Genomic DNA, 26,134 nt, shown 5'->3' with positions numbered 1-26,134 from the left:
ACAGTATTTGGTCCACATTTCTCTTCTAACATTGATCACGTTTTATTGCACTGATTTGTTTGTGAGCCTGCCTCCCCCTCTAGATTGTCAGTTTTTGTAGGTCAGGACTATGTCTTGGTTCATTTTTGTTTCTCCACCTTCAAGTACAATGCCTGAGTTACAGGAAGCCATCAATGCACTGAATGAATTAATTAACGAAGAGAGGCAGGGCATAAATATGTGAAAAGTCAATCAAATTAAGAAAGAATGGAAGGTCAATCTAATATCATATTGCTCAAGTGAAGTGTAATTTTAAAGTTTAAGTTAAAATAGACCTTCTTGTAGAGAAATGTCATTTATTCTAATGCATTGTGATGACAATCGGTATTGCTGATCTCAGCGGAATTGGGAAGCTCGAGTATTTCTCCATTATTGCACCCTGCACCCCTGTCATTCTGTCTGGTGTCTGCTCCCTGAACCCTCTTCTCCAGACCCTGCAGACCACTTCCTCTTTCTCATCAAAATTTACCCACCATATGTCTTAGTCTCTCGAGGATCTTAACTCTGCAAAGTGACAGGTATTAATGAGTCAGAAAAATGAAAATACGTTCATGCATTAGCTGGCAAGTATGATTTCTCTTCTAGGCAAAATAACACTTTACACATATTTAAGAACTGAAATTCACTTTTGAGAGGACATTTCTGTTTAAAGATGGCTTTCGTGTCCTAGAAATCATACTACAATGGCAACCGCCCATCTCTTCTCAGTGTATTTATATATCCAACATACTTACAAAGGGCACCTGAGTTGTCTTTGGGGCTACATAGGCAGTCTCTCCAAAGAGTCAGCATGTTCTCATCCCCCATTTCTATAAACTTATTATTTGTTTTAACATTTATTCAGTTTTGAGAGATAGAAACAGAGTGTGAGCAGGGTAGGGGGACAGAGAGAGAGGGAGACACAGAATCCGAAGCAGCTTCCAGGCTCTGAGCTGTCAGCACAGCCTGGCATGGGGCTCAAACCCACAAACCGTGAGATCATAACCTGAGCTGAAGTCTGAAGCTTAACCGACTGAGCCACCCAGGCACTCCTCTATAAACTTTTTGAAAATCACTGTTCATTACTTTGTAAACAAAACTTTGTTATAATTACACTTTACCTACTCGAGGTATTGCAGTGATTATCACAATTTTTATTTCTAGACGTCTTTGAGATTCTTCAGATATTTTTCAAAGTAGTAAAATTCTTTGTCTTTGGTCAAAAAATATTCTTAGTTATGTAACTAATATAATTGTACATATTCCTCTTCCCTATACTATTTGTCAAGCACTGTCCAAGCATGTTCCATTCAATCCTTGTTTACTCATATAATTCATTCATGTAATCCTAAATAATGTCCAAAGAGTTATTATTCAGATGTTACAAATGAGGAAACTGAGGCATGCAAAGGTAAAGTAACTTGCCAAGGTTACACAGTTAGTAGAAACAGATCCCAGATTTCAAACCGGGCAGGTGGCTCTCAATCCTTTTCTCTTGACCTCTTTCCTGTGCTGGCTGCCACACCAATAAGATAGTAGTTTCCTCTCAGTTATCAGTTGGATGCCTGCAAAGTCTGCGAAATGAAGATAAAGTTGAAATATCTTTAATCAACTCTGATTTCCTTGATAACCACCAGACATTAGCAAACTTTACAAACCATATGTGCTGAAAAAGCCAGGTGCCACGAGGAGGATTAGAAATGAAATTTTCTTTCCACTCTGATTTCCACTTTTTATTAGTGACACCTCCCAAGTGGTTCAGAGAATGCCTATTAGTGTTTCTGGACATCTTGTACGATTTGCAACCATCCTTAGAGAGGTCTAGGTGGCTGAACTCCACACCTGCCAGGTGTCCCTCTGCCCCTGTCGAACATCCCTGCCTGAGCAATTCTAGAATGCTCAATAAGCTGAGAAGTCTCCCTGTTCATAGACTCAACATCTTGTGATTTCTCCATTGTCACATCCATGGTGTCGGTAATTGTCCCGGAGGAGGACGACAGCAGCTTCTCACTGGGCTTTCACATATCCCCTCTTCCTTTTTGAACATAGGTAAATCAGCAAAGTGAAAACAGGAAGAGATAGTTATAAATCCTTCAATAGAGCACATGTGTGCTTTGCACACGGTGGATTAAAATACTCTTTGGGTTTTAAGAATCATCTCTCATAATGGCAACGTTTGTACTCTTTTGTCTTATCAAAAGCTTCTGGATGACTTTATATTTAAACAAGTGATTTTATCCTTAGTCCCAAAACTCAGATTAGATTTGTTTATTTGAACCCATAAACATAAGGCATTTAGACTAATAAATATTGAAAAATATGTGGTAATATATATATATATATTTTTTTTTTTTTTTTCTTTTTTTTCCCCCTCCAGAATGAAGCACTCAAAAAAAGCCCTTTTTGAGACTGGGAGCAAATAAATAGCAAACCACGTCTGAAAAATCATTCCTCTGGGGATTTAGCCCTTTTGCTAGTTTTCACAGGAAAGGCTATTCTACTTCGAAGCCTGACTGTCTTACACGAGTGGATACAGAAAAGGAGAGCCATTCCTGCCCTGCGTATGGCAGCTGTGCTTGCTTAAGGTTTTATAATCTGTAATCTCAAATTGCGCTTCTATTTTAACTTCAGCGTGCCTACAGTAGCCCAGGATGCTTTTCAAATGTTCAGACATGACTCCTTAAAATTGAAAAGAGAAGTTGTTCCAGTGAGTATTCTCATCTTCTCAGAGACTCTCCCTCTGATGTGATAACGTGAAGTACTTTTTCGTGGCACCCGTAATTTCCACTTATGCTGTTTAGCTTATGCAAACTTTTAAATAGGGCTGTAGATGTAAGAGCATATGAAGATCTGTAGAGATTTTGTGTGGCTTTGCATTATTGTTTAGTCAGCGAGGATTCTAATGGAGTGCCGGGGATGAGACAACAAGAATCTAATCAATAGTCACAAAAAGCAAATGAACTTGCATAAATTAGCACTCTAATAGGAAAAGATAAATGCATGTACTTTTCCATCTTTCAAGCAATACACGTTATTGAAAGAGGTCTAACAGACACCGCCTTGATTTATTTTTACCTTTTTTTCAAGGGTGCTGGAACTAGAAAATGCAAGTAAATTGAGCATTCAAGGTGGCTGCTGGGAACCACTGAAATCAGATCAGTGTATCAAATACAGTATGTAGGATTCAGCATGTTATGTCCACATGGATGGCATTGTCATTATTGTTGCCCATAACAGTATAAATAACACAGCTCTCCAGAGGAAGGTTTGTTCCGTGACCAGGGTTTGTCTTGGAGAAAGCAGTCTCTGGTCCTGACATTCAGGCCTTTTCAGTGTACTCCACTGTACATTTACGCAATATCCACTAAGCAAACGGCAGGAAGTGTTTTTCAGATGTAGAGTGGCTGGGTGCCGAGGACCTGGGCAGGCACAGATCAGCCGCCACCGTAGCATCATACGGTAACTTCATTAAGCGTCACCAGCGGCGGTCAAGGAATTCTCAGGGAGTGAGATCAGCAGCGTGCTTTCTCATTACACCAGTGCTACTCTGGGTTGGGGTGGGGTGGGGTGTGCTGGCTCGGGCACAAATGTCAGAGGGTAGCGAGTGTCTGGCACTACAGCTTCTAGCCACAGTAAATAATTAGTAACATCCAAGAACTTTCTCTACCACTCTTCCTGTTCCTTCCAACTCTTGGTTTACTGTTTCTGTCTTGGGAAAGGAACTGGGTATACAAGGGGCTGCCAAGTAACCTTCACTGCCTTGGCTAAAAGGCAGAAATGTCCGCCATGGCTTTGCTGTCTCACTCGGGCAGCTTCAGGCCGGCACAGCAACCTGATCGTTTGTGTTCCTGGCTGAAGAAGAAATACCCTACTGGCTTCATAATGGCGCTTCTCAAAGAGCTCACCTATAGATGGGGAGAAATCTGCACTCCAGGGAAAATTGGATATCCTCTTTCGTGATATTAGGGAATACTCTGGTTTGAAGTAGGCACTTTTTAAGATATGTGTAAAATTCACAATGTTACCTTTTTTTTTTTTTTTTTTTTTTTTTAAGCACCTAGAGAACTTTCGCTCTTTGGGAAGTCTTCTAGAAATTCTATTTTAGGGGAAATACCATCTGTATTGTTGGAAAAGAAAGAAGAATTAATTTGTCAGTGTTGTTTTGATCTCAATCCAGAAAGCCAAAAAGAATTTAAAAAAAAAAAATGTCTGTTGAGTATCGGCATTTCTTATCTTTTTCTTTGCATATTTTAAAAATAGGTCTTTCCTTAGCTCTCTTCCATTATGGTTAACTGTAATCAGTACTTTATGGTTATATTATATAGCTTTGTTTCATTAGGGCAATGAAAATGGTATTGAACAATAGCAATATAATGTGGGGAAACAGTTTGTAATTCGGTTGGAAATTGCTAATGCCGTAGACAGTCAGTAATACAATCAGCTTGACTTCCCTAGGAAAACTTGAGCTAAATTTCCTCTATTTTTCTTTTAAATCTTCTTATAAAGTGGGGGTGAGGAAGATTCTCTGATCAACACTGGAAAGCTGGGTCCCCCTGCGTAGAGAATTTCTTTATGCATTGAATTTTGAATGACATCTACAGGTCCTGGGAAGAGCTACTATTTAAGACTCAAACTTTCCCTGGAGATTTTTTTAAAAGAGACTAGATAATTAACAGTCCTGAAAGGAAACAGCTGGAAGAGATGGTGCCTCAAAGTCCCTTCCACTGGTGTCTCTCTCTATCGTTTTGATGCAGAAGCAGTGTTCCTGTGAAATTATTATCAAGTATTATGTACCAAGGGAAAACTAGAGGCCATCTCTTTACAAGCCTATGTCATGCATGCTGTGTGCATTCAGGAATTTATAATCATTGTAGGCTAAGACTGGTCCACAGTAGTGGTGTCTATGAGTACAAAAGTAAATAACCTGGTGTTTGTAAGGAGTGGTAAGTTAGGATTTTCTCTCTCTTGACTCTCGTAACTGTATCATGGTTGCTGTTGAGTCAAAATCCATTATAGAAAATTTTATGTGAGAAGAATTCTTAGATTCAATAGCACACATAAATATTTAGCTGCAAATACAATGCTGAGAATTCCACTTTTAATTCCATGAGTGCTTGGGCACGCTGGCTTACACTATGCCATTTAGCAAAAAAGGAGCAATGTGTTTAAACTTGAGATTCCCTATAAATTTTTCTAGTCATTAGAACCAGTAGAGCTTCCTCTTAGGTGATATAAATTTTTAAATATCTTAATTGTCTAACAGAGAATAGCAATATTTCATATTTCCAGACATGTCCAAACATCTCTGACGTCTTTAGAGAGATCAATTATATCTCGAAGCCACCACCTTGATTTAAAAAATAAACAAAAATACATTTAATACTCTACCAGGAAGTGCTACTGTGCATATGTAAATTTATAATTTATTCCTTCAGCTTTTATCCTAGAAACTTGTATTCAAACTAAAAAAAAAAAAAAAAGGGTTAAAAGAAGCCTTTCCCATGATTCCTAATTTCCAGTTAATTTCCTGTAGTGGCTTAGAATACGTGGTAACTTCTTAGGATTCCAAACCCCGTGGAGGTGTGTGTAAGCCTCAGGTCATGTCCCAGTCATGTGGTCAACGCAGTGCCAGCGCAGCTTTATTGCCGCGCAAGCAAAAGGAGAAGGCATTTCTGCAACCTGGACACCATCCTTCCTTCCTCCAGCCTTGCATATGGGGGCTGCTTCAGGGCGGGGTTCACAGCGCCAAGGCTTGCCTCCTTGACCAGTGTGTATCACGTGTTTCCTTCTCTACTTGTGTTTGTAAAACCATAGTAACGAGCACTTTCAGTGACCAAGACTTAGGCTTTTCATTTAATGACTGGGATTCCTAAAACATCCTTGGGTGGGTCTTAGCTGTGATGAGTCTCTTCTCAGCTACAGAGTGTTCTGAGACAGAAAATCTGGAGTATATCAACATGAATTCCTGGTTTGCCTACATCTTTGCTTCCCACAGATAGGGTTGAAAAGTATGCTGTGTGTTTGTGGAATGGGGGAAAAAGTGTCTTTTAGAATACAAAATGGGCTAAGACTTTGAGTATCTGGCATACACTGAGTAGGTACCTATATATTGAATTAAAACATCAATAATCAATAAATGAAACTGTCCTGTTTTGTAAATAAAGTGATCAGTGAGCTATAATGCCATTTCTAGATCCAGATTCGATGCTGAGTCTCAGGCTCATTTAACAGCCCCTCTGTGTTTCATACGAGGTTTGCTGTTTTCCTGACTAGCTCATCCACACTGAGTTTGTAACTTAACAGCAACTTGCATTCTCGCTCTCTCTTTTGGACTTGAACAGTGTGAAGGGCAATAAAATGTTAATGTGCATGTCAAAGAAACTTCGGGATCTAGGACTGCACTACCCAGCACTGAAGAAAGCCAGTTGTGACCCTGTCCTCTCAAGGCTCATGATGCTGAGTTGTCACCCAGCATGAAGTGCCTGTTATCACCCTCTTAGTTCATCATCTTTGTGTCTTGGCATTAACCATCCCTCTGAAACCTCACAGTCCCTGCAAGCGGCTGATTCAGAGCTTGTAGCAGGACCAAACATTCTGAAAGTTCAAGAGGAGGGTCATGTGCATTGGCTTTGAACTGTAGTTCTCTTCCAAGGTAGACATTTTAAAAGGGAGGTTATTAAAATGAAAGGGGAAGGGGAAAGGCAACAACTCTATTCTCTGCCACGGAGATAGACAAGCATTTAAGTAGGTAGAGATATTATGGCACTTGAGAATCCCCTAAAGTGCTTAGATTTATTTCTCAGAAATAAATGGTGAATTGTTTATTTCTTTCTCCCCTTTATGTTTCCTTGGGATAGAGCAATTAGTTTCTTATTTTTTATGATTGCATTATTCTTGCATATATCTTTCTGTGGTCCAGGCTATAAAAGTAAATAGAGGATCCAGCTGTATGAATGAATATCCTTTTAATGAGTGTGGGAGGAAATAATAATACTAAGTAGTGCAAAACCATTTTTATGTGATGAACCGAAGTACCTTTGTTCCTAGGCTCCCCAGTCTTAAGCCACAGGCCACCAGTAAATGTGTGCATAAAATGACAGTTTTATGTATTCTGGTGTTAACAAAGGTACCTCGTGGTTGGTGTTGTCCCCAGAATGCACTTAACAGGATTTTTGAAAGGCGGTGGCATATTCTGTTTTAATTTCCAGGGTCGAGGAAGGGTAAAATAGAGTCTGTGACTTTTCTGTAACACCCTTCATTCTATCTTTGGGTGAAAGCCTTGCTGAAACAGTGAGATAACACAGTTGCTGGGTGATAATACAGTCGTTTTCATGGTGCCGTGAGTTAATTTCAGAGGTGAAACTATCCTTGCTTAGGAAAATGAGGTGCCTTCTCCCCTCAGACCGGCCATTTGCTTGGAACAGCAAATGGATATTGAGTGTCTCCTGTGTGCAGGGTACCGTGGGGCTGCCGGCATTGGCTCCCTTCCCGCCCTCCCCTCCCCGACGCCCTTCCTTCCCAGCCATTGTTACCTTGTTCTTCATCAGTGTTTTGGGTTTTTTTGTTGTAATTCAGTACCATCCCACCCCAAACCCTTCCATTAATTAAACTTTAAACTACCTGTATAAGTTCGCTCAGGCTGCCATGACAGAATACCAGAAACTTGTTGACTTGAACAACAGAAATTTATTCTCGTGGTTCTGGAGGCTGGAATCCCAGGTCGAGGCCCAGCAGGCCAGTTTCTGGTAAGAGCACTGTTCATAGCTTGCAGAGGCAGGGGTCAGGGGGCACTGATTTTAGAAGGACGCTAATCCTGTTGGGTCAAGGCCCCACCCTTATGGCCTCATTTAACCTCGATTGCCTCCATAAAGGCCCTATCTCCAAACACAGGCTCACATCGGAGGTTGCAACTTCAACATATGAATCAGGGTAGGGCACCCAATGGGGGGAAAAATCCTAAAATTGAGGAGCATACCATGGCTTGAACTTTGTACCAGTTACTAAACTTTTAACCTGACACTCTGCACCTCCTCTAGCAGTGGCGCATGTGAACTCATTCCGATGATCGCAGGGGAGAGTTGGGAAGTCCCAGGATAAAGCCAAATGAAGAATCTCAGGTCCCATTTGCCTTTCCACCTGCCAACAGGGACCTGGAGTATTTAGGAGAGGGATGAAAGAACAGATTACTAACTCCCAGAAAAGCCCGAGATAATGGATTGGTCCTAGTCTTCCCTGACAAGGATTTGAGTCACTATTTGGCAGCTTTGAGGTGACTCTGGTCAGTTCCTGAGAAAGCTGCTTTCCTCTCCTGACCCTGGCTTGAGTGGCAGAGACCAGACGTTCTGGTAGGAGGGGCACCGTCTGTACCCCCATGACTCCTGCTAACTGGAGCAAACCCTGGGCACATCCCAGCCCGGTCTAGGCCTGACCTGAGCAGAAGGGAGCCTCAGAAGCAACAGACCCTCTGGACTGCTAGCTCGCGGTTGCTGGGACACAGCTCAGAGCAGAACAGTGGTTGGCGGAGGCTGAAAGGGAGCCTTGGATGTTGCTGCCAATGTGATAGGCGGTTGCAGGATTTTGTGAAGCAGTCTGATGAACCCTCTCAAATAGAGGCACCTAATGCTGCTCAGCTGTGTAATTGGGATGGAAATGGGCCAATGAGAGGCGACAGTTTGTGCTTAACCTTTTGGGAGTCTTGTTCCAGGAGACTATGTGTGGGGGGAAAAAAGAAGCATTACAAATAATAAGCTTCTCCGCCTGATTTGTAATGAATTAGTAATAAATGGCCTAGCGCTCTACGAAAGTCTGACGATTACAGAGCAGCTAAGTGCACGGGACCACATCTTATTTTGATCAGCTGTAGCATAGCAAAGACATGTAATTATCATAATCTAACAATTAGCCTGGCATCACTTTCCAGTGTTTAATTACCCCGATAAATGGTAATTGAATAGAGGACTTAATGACAAGAGAGAAACTTTCATTCTGCCTTAGGTGCTTAAGTTGTCTACTCGGCTGGGCATAATTTTCTAGCATTGCTTGAACCGAGGTCCTGATTATAATTTTCCTTTTTGCAGCCTGCCATTATTTTGTTTTCTGATCTTGACCCTTGCGTATAATATTACGTAGCTCTTCTCAGAATTTAGTACTGGGACCCAGGACACAGAAGGAGAGTACGGGGCACTTTACCCAGTTCTGTTCTTAAGCATTGCCTGAAATATCCTTCAGATACACTTTCCTTCTTTGGGCATGTGTCAAGTCACTGCCATGTGCAAACACTGTGCTATGTGCTGGGGTACAGAGATGATGAAACACCAGCACTATCTCCAAGGAGCTCTCTCTCTAAAAAAAGGTCTGTATAAAAATACAGTAATGATCATTATTTCTGTTACAGCGATTTGCTCTCAGCATGGACCCAGTTTCCTTCTAAATCTATGTATTGAGCTTGAGTGACTGCACGATCTTTCATGACCATGCCCACCACCTCACCTCTAATGGCTCACCTCCAGATCTCTGTTCTCTTACCTTAGGTTCTTCTCTGGTTCCAGATTGGTAATCACTTGCTCACAGGGTTCTAACCAACCAAATGAAAGTAACTGCTTCTCCCATGCCAATTTGCATAGGACCAGCAACAATGTTTGCTTTGCATCCTAAAGCTTTATAGGAAACACTATTATTATTAGTGTTTTGCCCTAGTATTACTAAATATATGCCTCCTCTTGCAGTGTGCAGATCAAGCATAGAAGAAGGTGTTATTTCCTTTCTTTCTTACTGGCTTGTTTTTTGTTTGTCTAACAATAAGTTTATAAGAGAGATGAATTCCTTGCCACAGAGGTCTTGGGTCCCCCATCCTGAATTTTTGAAAAGTCAGGGCCAGATTTCAGACTTTGATGGTGAAATGTCCCGTAAGTTATGATCAAGACGGAAGACAAATATTTATTTCACTGTTCGCATATCGGGACTTAAGAACCACTAAACCGTTATTTGAATTGGTTAACAGAAATGACATTTATTATAGCTCTTTGGTTATTGTTAATTAGTGTTAATTACTCTTAAAACTGGGAGTAGCCTGAAATTCCACTGGGTAACTCCATCCCCATGAGATACAAAGGGGCTATCTGTATGTAAGCAGTTTGGCAGGTGGCTTATTTGTTTGATTGATTCCTGCATCCCCTGAACAGAATCAGTTTGTTTAATCCTGTTCTCCTAGGACAGCATCTGGATAACCTGCTCACTGATTTCCTGCATCTGCTTTTGGACCCGTGTTTATGTGGCAGGTGCTCTGTTCTGTGTGCCTGACATGATGTAAAACTCTGGATAACTTAGGGCACGAAGGGCAGCTTTGTCAGGAAGCCCCAGACCAGCAGGAGTCGAGAAAGAGCCTGTTTTGCTTTGTGGAAGTGACCTCTGTTAGGACATACACTGTGATTCTTTATTTTATTTTACTCCCTTTTGGAAAGCCGTTTTAGTGATCTGCAGTGTGTTGGGTGTGTGGGACTCTGCCTGGTTAATTCTTTGGCTGACTTAGCCTGTTGATGTTGACACATTCTTACTCCATGCGTGAGGCCGCTCTGGGGGCTTAGAAGCAATTAGACTGTCACCCAAAGCTCCCAGTCCCTTCCTGAAGGCAAGTCTTGTTTAGGCTCTGCCAATTTAATGCTTTGTTTCCTTTGGAACTCCTCAGTCAAGCTAATAAAACAAACTCCAAATGAGTTAAAACACTGGAGGAGAGAAGATTTTGTGGGCCTTGTACTTGAAACAGGTGTTACTCTTGGGAGATACCAATTGTAAAAAGTCATTCAGACTGATGTGACTTGTAGCAGAAAAGCAACAAACAAAAGCTAGTTGAGGTTTTGTGAAATTTTTAAACTGCTTGCTGTTAAAGCACATGGACGCCCACGTACACACGTGGAAAGAAAAAAGGTGACAGGTTACTGTACTAAAGCACTAATGAATTCCAAGTATCTGGCCACGCAAATTACATCTTATTCCCATCACCAGCAGTTACTGAATTCAAGGCAAAGCTCTTATGCTGCAGAATTTATAATTACCAAAACATGCATGCATAAGAACTTTATTGGAATTGATATTAATGGATAGATAGAACACCAGCACCGGGTTCTAACTATTTTGTCAGTATCTTATGCTCCGTTGGATACAAGTGTATGTGTTATGGCATACAGTGCTTTAACTGCAAAAATAAGTAAGAAACGTTTCTGAAATTCATCCTTGAATATTTTTTAGCCTGTAAATCTTCCACTTCTCTGGGAATTTTAGTTGGGATTGGTATGTTCTAGAGCCTGGAAGAGTGGATTGGACTGCCTGAAATGTGTTTTGGTCATCAAACCTCATTCATACTTACTTCATTGAGCCTTAGCAGCTGGCCTGGTAGTGGTGAAACTGTGCAGGACTCCGTCTCAGAGCCAAAAATGAAGGTCAGTTACCAATGCATGTGGATGACAGACATGTTTCAGCCCGTGAGAGAAAGAAGACATTAAAAACCAGCAAAACAAATCTTGCTTCAGCCTCCAGGTGCTATTATTCATCTACCCTAAGTTTGATTGGCTGTTTGTATTTCATGCTCTAACCTCTGCAGGAAAACAAAACAAAACAAAAAGAGCATCTTCAGACTCAGGATATGAAAGCCATAAGGCTTGCATTCTGTGCTGAGAGAATAACAGAAGGAGACAAGGAGAGACATGTTTGCGACAGAGACTGCCATCCTGCCCATCTCCTCGCGAAACGTGTTTATAAACCAAACCCCATGTCTGTCGAGGGCCCATTAGGACTTCCAGGACAAATGAGAAATTCTTCTGGTTAAGAAGAGACATCTTACTCTGAAATTAGCCTTTAAATCAATAAGAATAGAGTCAGAAGACCGTGCTGCCAAGATATATTCACTCAAGATTTAGTTCAAAATTTGGGAGGAACCCTAAGCTGATAAATTTCCTTAATCTTTGACCATAAATCATATCCTTCTTTTACATTTCAATTTCAGAATGTAATACATTAAGTTGCCTTGTAATTAAAGAAGTGACATTGTAGTTCTGTTCAAATAGGAACATTAAGACAATCACCCCTTTGACAGATTAAAATGCATTTAAAATGTAATAATCAACTATCCAGTTCATGAGAAATAACATTTTCATTACTGAATCCTTTAAAACACTACATGAAAGGGGGATAAAAGTGTCTCACAGCTTCCTAACCTCTAATAACTACTCTGTCTCCTTTCAGAAATGCTGTTTCTATATTTATGGAGTGAAGAAACTTCACTCAGGAGCTGCTTGATAAAATACCTCAGTACATATTTCCCTGGAAGCAGGCTCTCTGCTGTGCCAGCAACATATGCTAAAGGCCAATTTAGAATGTTTTAAATATGCACCATACCCTTCCTTTTCCAGTTACTAAAATGAAATGCATCTTGGCTTTAGCAGATGAGGAAGGAGGGAGAGGAGGCACACCGCAGGGGAAAGGGGCTAAAGAGGAGCTCAAAGAAGGATGGTTACCGTGCTGCTCCTTTGCAGCCCGAAACCCGGGGCGCTGCCCACGTGCCCTTCGCGGTTAGCCCTCCCAGCTGTCAGTATCCACAGTACACGAGCATATGGGGCAGAGGAGGACGTAAGGTCAATGTCATGAGGAACCATCCACTGAGAAAGAAAGCTAGGGCACATCTACTTACCAGAGTGGAGAGGAACCGAGGACCGTGACAGAGTAAGTGGAGGCCTTCCATTTGAAGTTGGTAAAGGACCAGAGTATTCAAGTACTAGATGACGCTTCTTTCAGTCTGCAGATGAATTCTTTGGTTAGAACGAGGGAAGTCTTCGTGGTTCTTGCTGACTCTGGTCAGGAAGCAATGTTTGGTCCCTGTCTGGGGAAGCTGGGGCACTGTTGATAACTTAAATGAAAAGGCAAATTGTTGACTGTTCCTTATCTGTGTCTTTATTTCGTTTGAGTCCAAGTCATGAATCACTCTCTGTAGATGAGTTAAATAAGGAGAGGGATATTAACAATAGTGTTAAAGGTATGGCATGTCATCAGGTAAACACTGAAGATAAACACTGAAGACAAACTAAGACACACATGTCTGCAAATAGACCTTCTAGTTGAAATCCCAACTTCAGTTGTTACTTTTGCTATCAATAGCTGTGAAATGTGCTTTTTATATCCAACCTTTCAGGCAGCTTCTGGGACATCAAGACCTACCATAAAATGCATAACTCATGTTTAGTAATTGAGTTGATAAAAAAAGAACTAGTTGCCATACTGAATTTTCCTTCTTTTAATTAACTAGAATGACCCTTTCATTATATATATGTCACATATGACATATATATGTGACATATATATATATATATATATATATATATATATATATATATATATATATATGACATTGATTCTTAACCAGCCTACTGTCCAATTTTGGCAAATGTATATAATATATTCTTGCCACAACAGGGTGTATATATATATTGTATGTTAAGTGGAACACTGGCCCTGTAGCAGTGCAACTCAGTGGAGAACAAGGACTGTCTTTCTATGCATACAAGATGTTTCCTGGCATTTGAGACTTTTGTATTATGAGAACACAGGGCAGTAATCATATTACTCAAACGCAATCACTTTTCTAAGTGTGGTAGCAGTGCATGCTTTTACATTGTAAGCCACTGTGATAATTTAGTAGAGATTGTATTGTAATTATTGCTGGCTTGTTGGTGTGGAGCCAGAAATTCTTACGCTTCATAATATGCAATGATTTCAGAGAGGAAGAGCACCACAGATAGAGTGGATGGAATTAAAGAAAGGGAATAAAGGGGAGACCTTTACAAGAAAATTTCCAAGAAACTTACCAGTGCGTTTAAAGTGGCCGCCGTGCCGCCCATGACATTTGTAAATATTGTCATGTGGAATCATTCTTCCTAGGTTTGAATTTGCTCTTTTAATAGGAACTAAAGTTCATGAAAGCTGTTTCCTGATGGGGGGAAAAAAGATGCCTTTATGTCAGCAGCTACTGAGCTTAATAGCACTTTCTTCTGTGAAAGAACAGACTGGTATACACGGGTCAGGAGCTAACCCTGCGATCTGAGATGTATTCTGGATGCTGACACACCCTTCAGTTTAGGAGTTTGGGACCAGTCGAGTGGGGAGGGAGCAGGGCCAGCACACCTTGCAGCAGACTTCCCTAGAAGATCAATGTAAACATAAGGGAACCCAATGGCACCAAAACCCTTAAAAGGGCTCCTTCAGGTCAGGGGAATTACAACAACTGGTAAAACTTGGGAACCATTGCATTTAGCAGGAAAGAGAATTTACTTCAGGGCCAGATAAGATATGGGTTGAAATCCTAACTCTGCTGCTTATTTCCTGTGGGGGGAAAAAAAATGAACTCAGAGGATAACAACCTGAGTGTCATTTCCTCATTGTTCAAATAAAACTAATTATAACTACCTAATAAGGATTTCATATGACAACACATGTAAAGCCATAACACAGCATATCCTGGATGCAGCAAGTGCTTGTTGCATCAGTGAATGAAGGAGAGAACTGAAACCCCATCAAGAATTAGAACTGCCCTTCTGGGGGAATAAAGGGTTGATCTAAGAACTTGACTTGAGCAATTTACTCTCTCTGGAAGTAGAATAATAAAGAACTTCAGTTCTGAGTGAGGTCTCAATGCTTGGGCTTGACTTCTGCCTCCACGTTTTACTAGTTGGGTGACATTGAGCACATTGCTTAACTTCTCTGTCTCAGTATCCTCATTTTTAAGAGGGAGTACCAATAGTATAGTGTTCTTTAGGATTTATGATGGAGATTAAATCGAGATAATGAATATAACATAATAAACAATTATATTAGCCATACATATGTGCCTTTTCACAGTAAGGCCCAAAAAGAATGGTCCAGTACTACTTTGTAGCCAAAGAGCATGATTTGGGGTAATATCTATCCCTATCTAACCCTAAACTTTTCTTTGGATCATACTTGGGTATATTATAGAAATGCCTTTTATGAGTTTATGTTTATTGATGTTTTTATATTTATATTGTCCATTTGGGGGAAAATTACATTATTAAACTAAATTATACAAATTGAAGATGTGAAACAGAAGCATAAGTTGATTCTATGGTGACTCATCATCTTTGTCATGTGGATAGAGGGGTAGAACTACTAACCGCTGGAGTGATCACATACTCAAAATAGGCTCCACAGTGATTCATTGAACACCCCACACAGAGTATAATGTCATCAGAAAGGGAAAAGGTCAACCCAGTATAAAATGTGTCTTCAATCTCATGGCTTGTTTTATTGAAACTTAAGCAGCATTAACAGGGAGAAAAGTTGGAAAAGGGAAAGTAAACTCAGGGCATCAAAAAAATCATGACAATTTGTAGAATAAAGCAATAAACAAATGAGTCTGGACAGTGGCAGTTTTAATTTTTTTTTCCCCTACACTTTTAAGCAGTGTCAAGTGCTAGTTGAAGCTCAAATGAGTGACACTTAGGGAAAGGAAAAACTTCCCCCTTGAATGTCTTTAAAATCTATAATAATAATATAATAATATAAAGTGCATCTGGGCATTGCCTCCTGCTGCATTTCTTGCCTGGCTCTCAGCCAGAACTGTCAGGCTACTTTGAGTGCTGATGATTCATATCCCAGCACCCTTTTATCTGAACGTTGCAGTGTCTTTTCTTTGTACTTTGGCAGTGATGTTACCTTGATGTTCAGAAATCTTTTAAAAGCAACACAGGCTTTCCTTGCATCTTGACAAATCATCGTCTGCCAGTAATGAAGAAAGAGTAAACCTAGTTCCGTGATCATTGTAAATATAAAGAAATAAATACTTCCAAGTGGGTTTTTTTAAATGTTTGTGCATTTTGAGACCCTCTAACAGAAAAAGTGATCTGATCATCTTTCCTTATTCTCCTCGTATAAATCAGCATGCTGCTTTTCAAAAGCATTGATCAAATGGAAGTTTCTGCAGATCATTTGATATGTGAGGACAGAATGTAGGATTTTTATATTATTTTTAAAAAGGGACACGGGGATTATCGTTGGTGTTGTCGTATACATTTACTGATGTTGCTTAAGAGTTAGTATTGTGTTAGTATCAATTTTAATATGCTTTAATATATCCTGATAATAGTGCTGCACATTCACATGGTGCTTTTTAGATGTTTCATCATCGGAGACTTGAAGCAGTTGTGTGAGGTTAGCGAGGCAGATTCTCATTATTGTTCCAGTTCACATATGAGGAAACTGAGGGTCAGACGGTTTATGACTCCCCCACCCTACCAGCAGCAATCCAGTCCTTAAATTGAGGTCTACTCACTAAAATGAGTAGTGTCCGCTTTGATCACGTTGCATTTTAGAAAGGAATCTCAGCTTCTTCAATGAATGTGTAGTATCCAGAGTGAAGGTGATAGTATATCTCCTGGGCTGAATGCTGGTCAAAACAGCCTGTCGGAGGTGTCTGTTGTGTTTGGGGGCTACATTTTAAGGGGACACTGGGAAACGAGAGAGCATAAGGAGAGTTGAGAAACTAGAATGTGAGGAGCCTGGGAACAGAAATAACCAAACAAGTCAGGATTTTCACGTAGTGAGAAAGGAAGATACAGAGACCTAGTTGACACGTCCAAATGTTTTATGGAGTGCCTGGTAGAAGAGGAATTAGATTTGTTCTTGGCGATGTCAGGCAGTGGGAGTAGGATCACTGGATAGAAATTACACAGAAGCAAATTGATGCTCCATATACGAGGAAACTGGCTAAAATGTAGGCGTGTCCAAAAATGGAGTAGACCAGCTCACTGACATGTTTACACTGAGACCATCTGACTTGAAGACTACATGGCTTGATGGGTGCTTGTCTTTCAGCTTGTCTTTCAGCAGTAACATAGTTTTATGATGAATCTTCTAAGGCCTCAGAGAATTTCCTCACTAGCTAAAAACAGGGGTTTTGTAGACTTTTCTGTGCTGACTTTAGAAAGCGGTATACGTAACAATTCCTGTTTCACACAACATTAGTTCCTGAGAAATCTCTTCATCCAATTGGGAAAGACATATTAGTTAACACAAATAAGCAAAAATTTTGTAAGGTAAGAGTTGAAACAGACAGTGCAGTGTGTAAGGTGAGGTGCGTGTGTATGCGTGTTATTTTAACTATTTCAGGATGGAAGTGGTCCTGGGTTTGCTGTGTTCATCTGTGTCGTCAGTCCAGCCCTAGGACACAACCTATAAAGTTAAAAGAAATGGAGGGGGAGGGGAGGAAGATGATTTGATTTAGCTGGTTTTCATTTTCTTAATATAGAAAGGGATGGGGCATCAAAAGAGATCAGCTGAAATGAGTTTGTGACGTAAGCAGATTCACTAATGGAAACAGCTGATTAGGACCTGAAGTCACCATTCCTGGTCGAGCTCAGTCACTCACTGCTTTGACATTATGCCTTAGATTTTTATTTCCCTCTAATGGGGAAGTGTCCTAGGACTTTTCTTTCCAACCTTTAAATTTTATGGTCCTAATTCTCTCAGTTTGATAACTCTAGTTCTCTACATTTGCATAGAAAATTGAGAATGGTAGCAATTATAGCAAAACCAATTCAGTCATTCATTTGTTCTTTAAATGACTTATTCATTCATTCAAAACACTCATCAAATGAAACACTATTTTGAAATATCAAAACTTTGCTTCAGTATATGTGATTTTAAGAATGAAAGGAAAACAGCAAGTCAGTATCTTAACTACTTAAGATGAACGTGAAGAGTTCCATTTTCAGCGTGTTTTGAAACAAACGTAATAGAATTCCTCTGTAAAATTGTTGTTGCTTGTATTTGGAATAGAAACATATCCTGAATCATAATGGGCTGCAATAAAAACTTATTATAATAAATCTCTTAGCACCAGCATGATTAAAGTTATTCCACCACTGATTCCAAGCAGAAAGTCTTTTCCTTATGAATAATCTCATCTTTCTCTTCTTCTTCCAACAGATTCCAGAGGGGTGACTACCACATCGACGTCTGTATCAATGACTACCTGGATGTTTTCTGCCCTCACTATGAGGACTCGGTCCCAGAAGATAAGACTGAGCGTTATGTCCTCTACATGGTGAACTTTGATGGCTACAGTGCCTGCGACCATACTTCCAAGGGGTTCAAGAGATGGGAATGTAACCGGCCTCACTCTCCAAATGGACCACTGAAGTTCTCTGAAAAATTCCAGCTCTTCACACCCTTTTCTCTAGGATTTGAATTCAGGCCAGGCCGGGAATATTTCTACATCTGTGAGTATATCAAGATTTATTGTGTTGTAGGGCAGCTACAAGAACCCAGACTAATTTTTTACCCATGTTTCAGAGAATTGCAGAGAGTTGGACTCTGCATTACAGATGTCTCCTTGTAAATGCATACATCAGGATCCCTAGATACATTAGCTGGGAATTGAGAGCACAAATTAGATTAAAGACACAGCTCCTCTCCCCCTATGAAATTGCGTGTCAGCCTGTTCAGTGAACCACTGCTGACTTGTATTTCTTTTAAATGAAAATTGCTAGGACTTCTCCAAAGCTGAGGAAAATAAAAAGAGATTCCTGAAAAAAAAATTAAAGGAAATAATTAAATTTACATAGCTTGGAGTCATTGGATTTCTTATTCAGGTGTCAGCAATATCCTTTCAATCATCCACACTTGCAGTGGAGAAAGCCAACACTCCTGCAAATGTCAGCATGCTGGCGATAAATACTATCTTTGCACCAAGGAGAAAAGACAATTATTAAGAGCAGCTGTGTCTTTAAACAGGAAAAAGCGTGAAGAGTATCTAGAAAGTTCCAAAGGAACTGGTATAAGTGAGTTTCCCACCTGTGCCTCTGTCCTCAGAGAGCTCTAAAAGTTTCTCAAGCTGACCTCTGTAGTTTTCATCTTGCCGTGGCCTTGGTTCTTGTCCACAATGGACACCATCACTTCTTCAGGCATTGTACTAGTCATATATGCTAAGTAAAGGCTTCTCATACTTCACTGTGCATAAGTCATCTGGGCATCTTGGTGTAAGGCAGATCTGATTGAGGTGGTCTGCCACGGGGACTGAGATTCCATATTTATAAAGCTCCAATGTGACGTGATGCTACTGGTCTGTGAACCACACTCTGAGTTAGTATGCTTACAAGTAATAATTTAGTCAGCATGCTGTATGTATGGACTTGACTAGTGTCACATATTGAAACTATCTGGCCTTTTCCAAGTATTTTCAGTATCAGCTGAAGGAGTTAAACGTTTCTTGTTCAAAAGTACATTTATTGAACAACTTACCGTGGCTCAGAAATGTTGGGGGATGCAAGATCAAAAGACACTCTTGTCCTGAAGGAGTGCCCATCTGCTGGGGAGTAGATGTAAACAGGCAGTTGCTGTATGAAGGTAAATGCAGGCAGCAGTGGGTACATGGGTACATGTAACTCACGTGCTTGAAAGAATCCAGAAGTGTGGCTGCACATAGCGTGTAGAGATCTAGGCAATACTACCCAGGATGCTTGGCGTTGACTTTTCACCACTCTTTGCCAGACAAACAAGACAAAAACATTACTGTTTTTTCGACTCGTTTCTTCAACCTGAATGTCCCCACAGACCCTTCACCCACATGTTTTTTTCAGTCTGCAAGGATTTCTAGTTTCTCTTCTCCAGAAAACAGAATTTTATAATGAGCTGGATTTCACCACCATACACGGGCACTCCCACTTATATTGAGATTGAATTTAAAAAGGAAATTGAACAGTACCAGTTTTATTATTTCAGTACATATTTTGGTCATTAGTCATGAGAAAACACGTAAAAGGCTTGATACTATCTCACATTCGATCCATAAAATAAGAAAAGGAATATTCGAGTCCCACGGATGGAGGAAACACTGGCAGCCAGTGAATTCATACATTCTCAGGCAGCAGGCTCTTGCCTTTTCCTGATTTTTTACTTTGTGAAAGAATCTCATTCAGCAAATGGAAAAAAGGAAAGAGGAAGACTTAACTGGCAGGATGGCAATCATTAATTGCCTACTTCTAAAATATCCTACTGATGGAAGAGGAACTTACTGCCATTTCCAAAATTTACACATTGATTTCTCAGATTAAAACACAACAACAAAAACCAAAACTAAATTGAGAGCACTGAGATAGGAAACATACCAGCTAACTAGTTGATTGCATGATTATTAGAAATTATAGAATCCATTGAGGTTCATAAGCAAGATGTTATTATTCAAATATACCCATAGTGCTTATGACTGGTTTTTCCTCATTTGTGGTTAAATTCAATATTTCACTAAAAATCATTATGTGTCTTCTATAACATTCATTTAACGGAGTCATTTAACTGTCAAGGGCTCCTGTCAAAGTAATTGTTCCAAAATGCTTCAAAATATCAAGAGCTTTTTGCTGTTCAGCTGAGTTTAACCTGAATTACTTTTTTTAATGAAAGGTAAAATAGCACAAAATTAGCAGCAAAGAGATGTTCATTTATAAGAAGCACACTGGCCTCGTAGTCAGTTAAATTGAATTTTCAACCATGTTTTAGAACCACAAGAGCATGCTTCCCTGTCTTTTTAGTAGTGAAAGTGTTTCCTTTCTTCACTGCCAAGAGCAGGAGCGGCGGAGCTAACGCGGATGTCATACAGACATTTAATCTACTGTGGTCATAATTAAACTAAAGGATTCTTAGGGGACAATTGGCCCTCAGTTGAATTTTCCTCTCTCCTAATATGCATGGAATGAACAAGATGATTGGGAAATGGCTCTTTTCACACTTACTACCTTACAAGAAACTCTGTTGCCCATCTCGGGAACAAGCCTGACTACCCACCGGTCAGTTTTCTAGAATGTTCTTCCCTGGATCGGGGTTATATTTCAGATCCTCCAGGGCTTAAAATCTCTAACAAGTTTTCCAAAAGGAAAAAGAAAGCTGTAGCCTTTTGGCAGTCCTGCTTTAGGGTGCTAGAGGGAGGGTTGAGTCTAGTAGTGGTGAAAACCAAAATTCAGATATACTTGGCCTTGGGGGAAAGAAAAGAGCATGTATTTCATACTAGGATATCTACTCATCACTTACTCAGAGAAGACACAATTCAGAACATTCCTATCAACTTCTACTTTATCCTCAGTAACATTTCTTTCTTTCTTAATGTCTGTGAGTTATACAAAATCAAGAAAATAGAGTAGTTGGAAGTATATGAAATTTCCTGCTTACTCGAGAAATAAAATGTCCTTCACTGTCGTAAATCCTTTATTTGTCTCAAGACTGAGTCTATGCTATGTCCTCCTTTCCTTGGGAATAGGCAGTATTATGAAGTTATTACAGTGGCTAATTATGCAAAGGCAGGCTGAGCCCATTCTGGAATATGACAAATACTGTTTTTAATCTACAGAAGTTATTTTGGTAAGAGATTGGCATACTAACGTAATTACAGAAAGTCAGTGGTCTTTCTATCCATGATAGATTTGCAGAACTGCCAGTCAATAGATTATGGCGATAGTCATTTATATAGACTTCCTAAGGCAAAGAGTTATTTTAGAAACTTCAGAAGTATTCATTTTAAAAATGATTCTCATAAATATTAACCTAATGAGAACAAGTTTGAAAAAAGTTTTGCTGCTGTTATTTTTAAATCAGAAGAAGCAAAGGGAAATAAGTTAAATAAGGCACTTTAAGTTATTTTTGTAAGTCAGTAAGACACTAATTTTGAAAGTTCTCTTTTGTACAGTAAGGAAAACTGAGTCCTGGGCCATTCTCTTCGCCTAACTAACTGTATGATCTTGGGTAAATCATTCAATCTCTCTGAATTTCTAATTCCACGGCTGCAAAATAATGTAGTTGGAATAGATGATTTTTAACATTCCTTGGAGCTCTAATATCCTAATCTTACTGTATTTTATGTAAGGATCTGTACATCACTGTAAGAAATAACCCCTATAAAATGTCTCAGCCCAATGCCTTACTTAGTAGGTGTTCAATAAATGTCAGCTAAAGGAGTATCTGTCAGGGAAATCCAGGGTGGAGACACGTAGTAGCATTATTGAACTTGTTCACCCCTGCCAACCTATCCAAGTCACCATCAGCTGTGGTTTCAACTAGTGCAGCAAGCTCCTGCTTTCCCCACTCGTGTTGCTCCTCTGTCAGAGCCCTCCAGAGTGACTTTCTACCTCAGCAAGACAAAAATCCTGAGTCTCCAGCCTGACCAACAAGGTCCTCCATGGCAGGCACCCTTCTCGTCCCCATCCTCTTGGACTTCTTGTGCTCTCACTGCGCCTGATGGTCTCCACTCCAGCCCCCCCCACCACCACCACACCCACCCCCTCCCTCCTTCCTGTCTAGTGCCCTCCCCCAGGCTCCATAGGAGGGCCTTGGCACTTTATCTTCTGTCTGCCTGGGGTTCTTATTGCCCCAGCATCCCCATCCCTTACTCTCACTTTCTTTAGGTCTGCACTAAAAAAAAAAAAAAAAAAAAAAAAAAAAAAAAAAAAAAAAACCTCCTTTATCAGAGAGGCATTCTGATCTCCCTATATAAAGATAACATCTCCATAATTCTCTACATTCTTACCCTGCTTTATTTTCCCTCAAGCACTTCTCACGCCTGACATTATGTACTTATGGTTGTTTGTTCATGACTATGCCTGCTCTGTGCCCTGCATTACATTGTTTCGCACATAGTAGATGTTCAGTAAGTAAAGGTCACCACTGTTTACAGAGCACTTACTCTATTCCAAGCACTGTTCTAAACCCCTGCAGTTCTCAGAAAAGCTCGATGAGATACTGTTCTTCTTTCCCATTTTATAGCCAAAAAAACAGAGGCACAGAGAAGTTAGGTAACTTGAGAAAGGTTCACACAGATAAGAAGTGACTGATCTGAGAGGAAATTCAGTGAATAAACAACTAAAAGGAAGTAGAGATGAAGTCCTAGGTCTCATATGCTTAAAAAGCAAAAACATACTTTACTTTGTATTTTTTTAAAGGTTAAAATCATTGAGCCTTACTGTTGAGAGAATTTTACTTTATAAACTCTGCTGGAAATCCCAACTCAAGATAGATTTTTTAAACACATGTATGCATTTTCTGCTCTCCAAAGAATACTCATCCATCTCCAAATAATATTTCAGCTGTATCTTCCCAGATGGGTGACCCTTTTAATACGATAACTTTCTGACCCAGCATTTGGGTCAAATAAATTCTTATTAAATCCAGTGAATATTCAGCCTCTAGACTGAATCATGCATGATTGCACACTTAATTTAGAAATGAGTTTCTTTTTTTTTTTTTTTTTAATTTTATTTATTTGGAGAGAGAGTGAGCAGGGAGGGACAGAGAGAGGCGGAGAGAGAGAGAGAATCCCAAGCAGGCTCCACACCATCAGGGTGGAGTCTGACTAAGGGCTTGATCTCAGGAACCAGGAGATCATGACCTGAGCCAAAATCGAGAGTTGGACACTTAACCGACTGAGCCACCGAGGCACTCCAGGAATGCATGAGTTTTAATGCAAGACCTACAGTAAAGAAGACAAATGTTATTTTCTGAAAATGATACTAAAAAGGGAAAGAAGTCTTCTAGCATTTGTCACATCTAAGGTACAGTTGATTGTCTTTAAATGAAGATACTCCGAGGAAAAGATGATTTATAGTCACAGCACCCAGACAGAATCCAGGAGTTTCTGAGAGGTTATTTGGGAACACACTCTTCCTAAACTCACTGGCAAGTAAACTTGTACATGCGTATTGTTTTTGTCGTAAGCCTTCATACTGCTAGGGTTATAGAAGTGCAGAGTTTACAAAGGCCATTTCTTTGAAGTTAGAATCCTGAAAACATCAATGAAAAGAACAATCAGGGAGCTGAAGACTCGCTCCAGTCTTTTTGGTGCACACATTTTTCAAAATTAAAAAGAAAATCATTGGGACAGTCTATGTTACTATGGGCATCATTCTTAAACCCACAGTTTATAACTCCTTGAATGCAGGCAGTAAACTGTTAATTCTTTGCTTTATGTGCTTTAGTTAAAAGTTTACAGCCTCAAGCTATGAGGCAGTTTTAATGTGCACTACACAGTTTTTAAAACTGACAATATAAGTAACCTAAATTCTGATATCTTAAAGGAGTGATCGAGATCAGCTTCAGAAATCATTTGATTGTACAGTACAGTTATTGACAGTCCTTTTAAAAGATAAAAGAATATTCAGTAAATCCAGAGAATATTAACATAAAGAAAGTCCTTCACTTGCCAAGTGGATATGTTCCAAAAGCTTATTTGCAGGTCAGGTATTTGGAACATAGAGTAATAGTGTCTCTAGAAGTGTTGCTAAAATCAGGCAAACTCTCCATAATGTGGAGAATCTGCTTAACCATAGTATTGATTTAAAACTGTGTATTTTTGGTAAGAAATAGAAAATAGCACCTAGAATGGTGTTCAATAAATATTTGTTGAATGAATAAATGCCATATTAGTAAACCAAAGACAAAAAAAAAACAATTTTTTTCCTTACATGCTAATGTATGAGAAAAACAGATAAATTGGAAGCTGTAGGTTTTACTGAACCCACTGTCACAATTCCCTGGTTTGTTTCTTTTTTCTTTCCTTTTCTTTCCTTTCCTTTCCTTTCCTTTCTTTTCCTTTCCTTTCCTTTCCTTTCCTTTCCTTTCCTTTCCTTTCCTTTCCTTTCCTCTTCTTTTCTTTTCTTCTTTCTTTCTTTCTTTCTTTCTTTCTTTCTTTCTTTCTTTCTTTCTTTCTTTCTTTCTTTCCAGAGGGAGACAGACAGAATGAAAGTGGGGGAGGGGCAAAGAGAGAGGGAGACACAGAATCTGAAGCAGGCCCCAGGCTCTGAGCTTTCAGCACAGAGCCCGGCATGGCTCTCGAACCCATGAATTGCAAGATCGTGACCTGAGCCAAAGTTGGAAGCTTAACAGACTGAGCCACCCAGGCTCTCCACAACTTTTTTTTAAAAGTTTATTTATTTTCAGAGAGACAGAGCATGAGCCGAGGAGAGGCAGAGAGAGAGAGAGAGGGAGAGAGAATCCCGAGCAAGCTCTGAGCCGACAGTGTGCATTGCGGGGCTTGAACTCCCCACACCATGAGGTCATAACCTGAGACAAAATCAAGTCTGACGCTTAACCGACTGAGCCCCCAGGCACCCTCCCCTGGTTTCTTAATAATGTTTTTTGATCATATGATGAGGATACCTCAAAGGGGAGAGTAGAACATGGTTTTAAAAGAAAAAGGCACAGACTCTGGTAAATGCAGCCTTGCCCTTGAATCTTCCTATACTCCTAGTAGCCATGTGTCTGTGAGTAACTAAGCCTCACTTTCTTCATCTGTAAGATGGGTATATAATAATAGTTTATCATCACAGTCTTTCTTATTTCCAGGGCTAAAATAAATATTCTTAAAGGATCAGTTCACCACCAAAAAAATGATTTCCACAATCCACGTCCAAAAATTTGTATGCCCTTTGAAAAGTTACTGCACCTTGAACAGCCCTCATTGATACTTAAGTAAAAATTTTCACAAGTGCCTAGGAAAGATTCACATTTTAAGTCTGTGCCCTATATTCTGAAGGAACATTATGCTAGGATTACATATGCCTAAGGAAGTCTTCATTCCCCTTTGGATATCCAGTCTTTCAGCAGCTTACCTTAGTAATGGACATTAAGAATTATTTTGGTCCTGTCAGTTCACAACAATCTGCCTTTTTTCTGAGTTGTTCTTACTGAAATACAAGAGTGTCAAAATGGCACATTTATCAAAGCAGGAGGTAATCTTTTTCATCTTTCTTAGTCTTTACTCTTGCAGGGGAGGTGACCTGTAAGTACCATGTTCTTTCTTAAAATGAACAACTCAATATTTGCTTCAATGTGTGTGTGTGTGTGTGTGTGTGTGTGTGTGTGTGTGTGTGTGTGTGTACATTTTGCTTTTATTATTAAAAACTGGTTTTTATTACTAGAGCCTTATTTTAGCATTAAATACCATAGCATATACTTCAGCTGAGATTCAAGGGGTTTATAACTGGAATTTTCAGGACTGTGGTCGAATACTAGTTCACCTCTTATAATTTTTTTAATATGTAAACCCAAAACTTAGTAGTGAGAAAGGCATATTTAT

At 39.8% G+C, this 26,134-nt stretch overlaps 1 protein-coding gene across 2 annotated transcripts in view; it reads left to right on the top strand.

Moving 5' to 3' along the window:
* The window catches only part of EFNA5 (ephrin A5), a 274,720-nt gene that overhangs the window by 208,098 nt on the left and 40,488 nt on the right, over nt 1-26,134 (top strand). For both annotated transcript variants that reach the window (XM_045500387.1, XM_045500386.1), the window contains exon 2: nt 18,007-18,299. In XM_045500387.1, the coding sequence (XP_045356343.1) occupies nt 18,007-18,299 (293 nt within the window). The remainder of the gene's footprint in view (nt 1-18,006; nt 18,300-26,134) is intronic.

Source organism: Leopardus geoffroyi, chromosome A1 (assembly GCF_018350155.1).
Source record: "Leopardus geoffroyi isolate Oge1 chromosome A1, O.geoffroyi_Oge1_pat1.0, whole genome shotgun sequence".
Taxonomy (NCBI): Eukaryota; Metazoa; Chordata; class Mammalia; order Carnivora; family Felidae; genus Leopardus; species Leopardus geoffroyi.
This window is presented reverse-complemented; position numbering and strand designations above follow the sequence as displayed.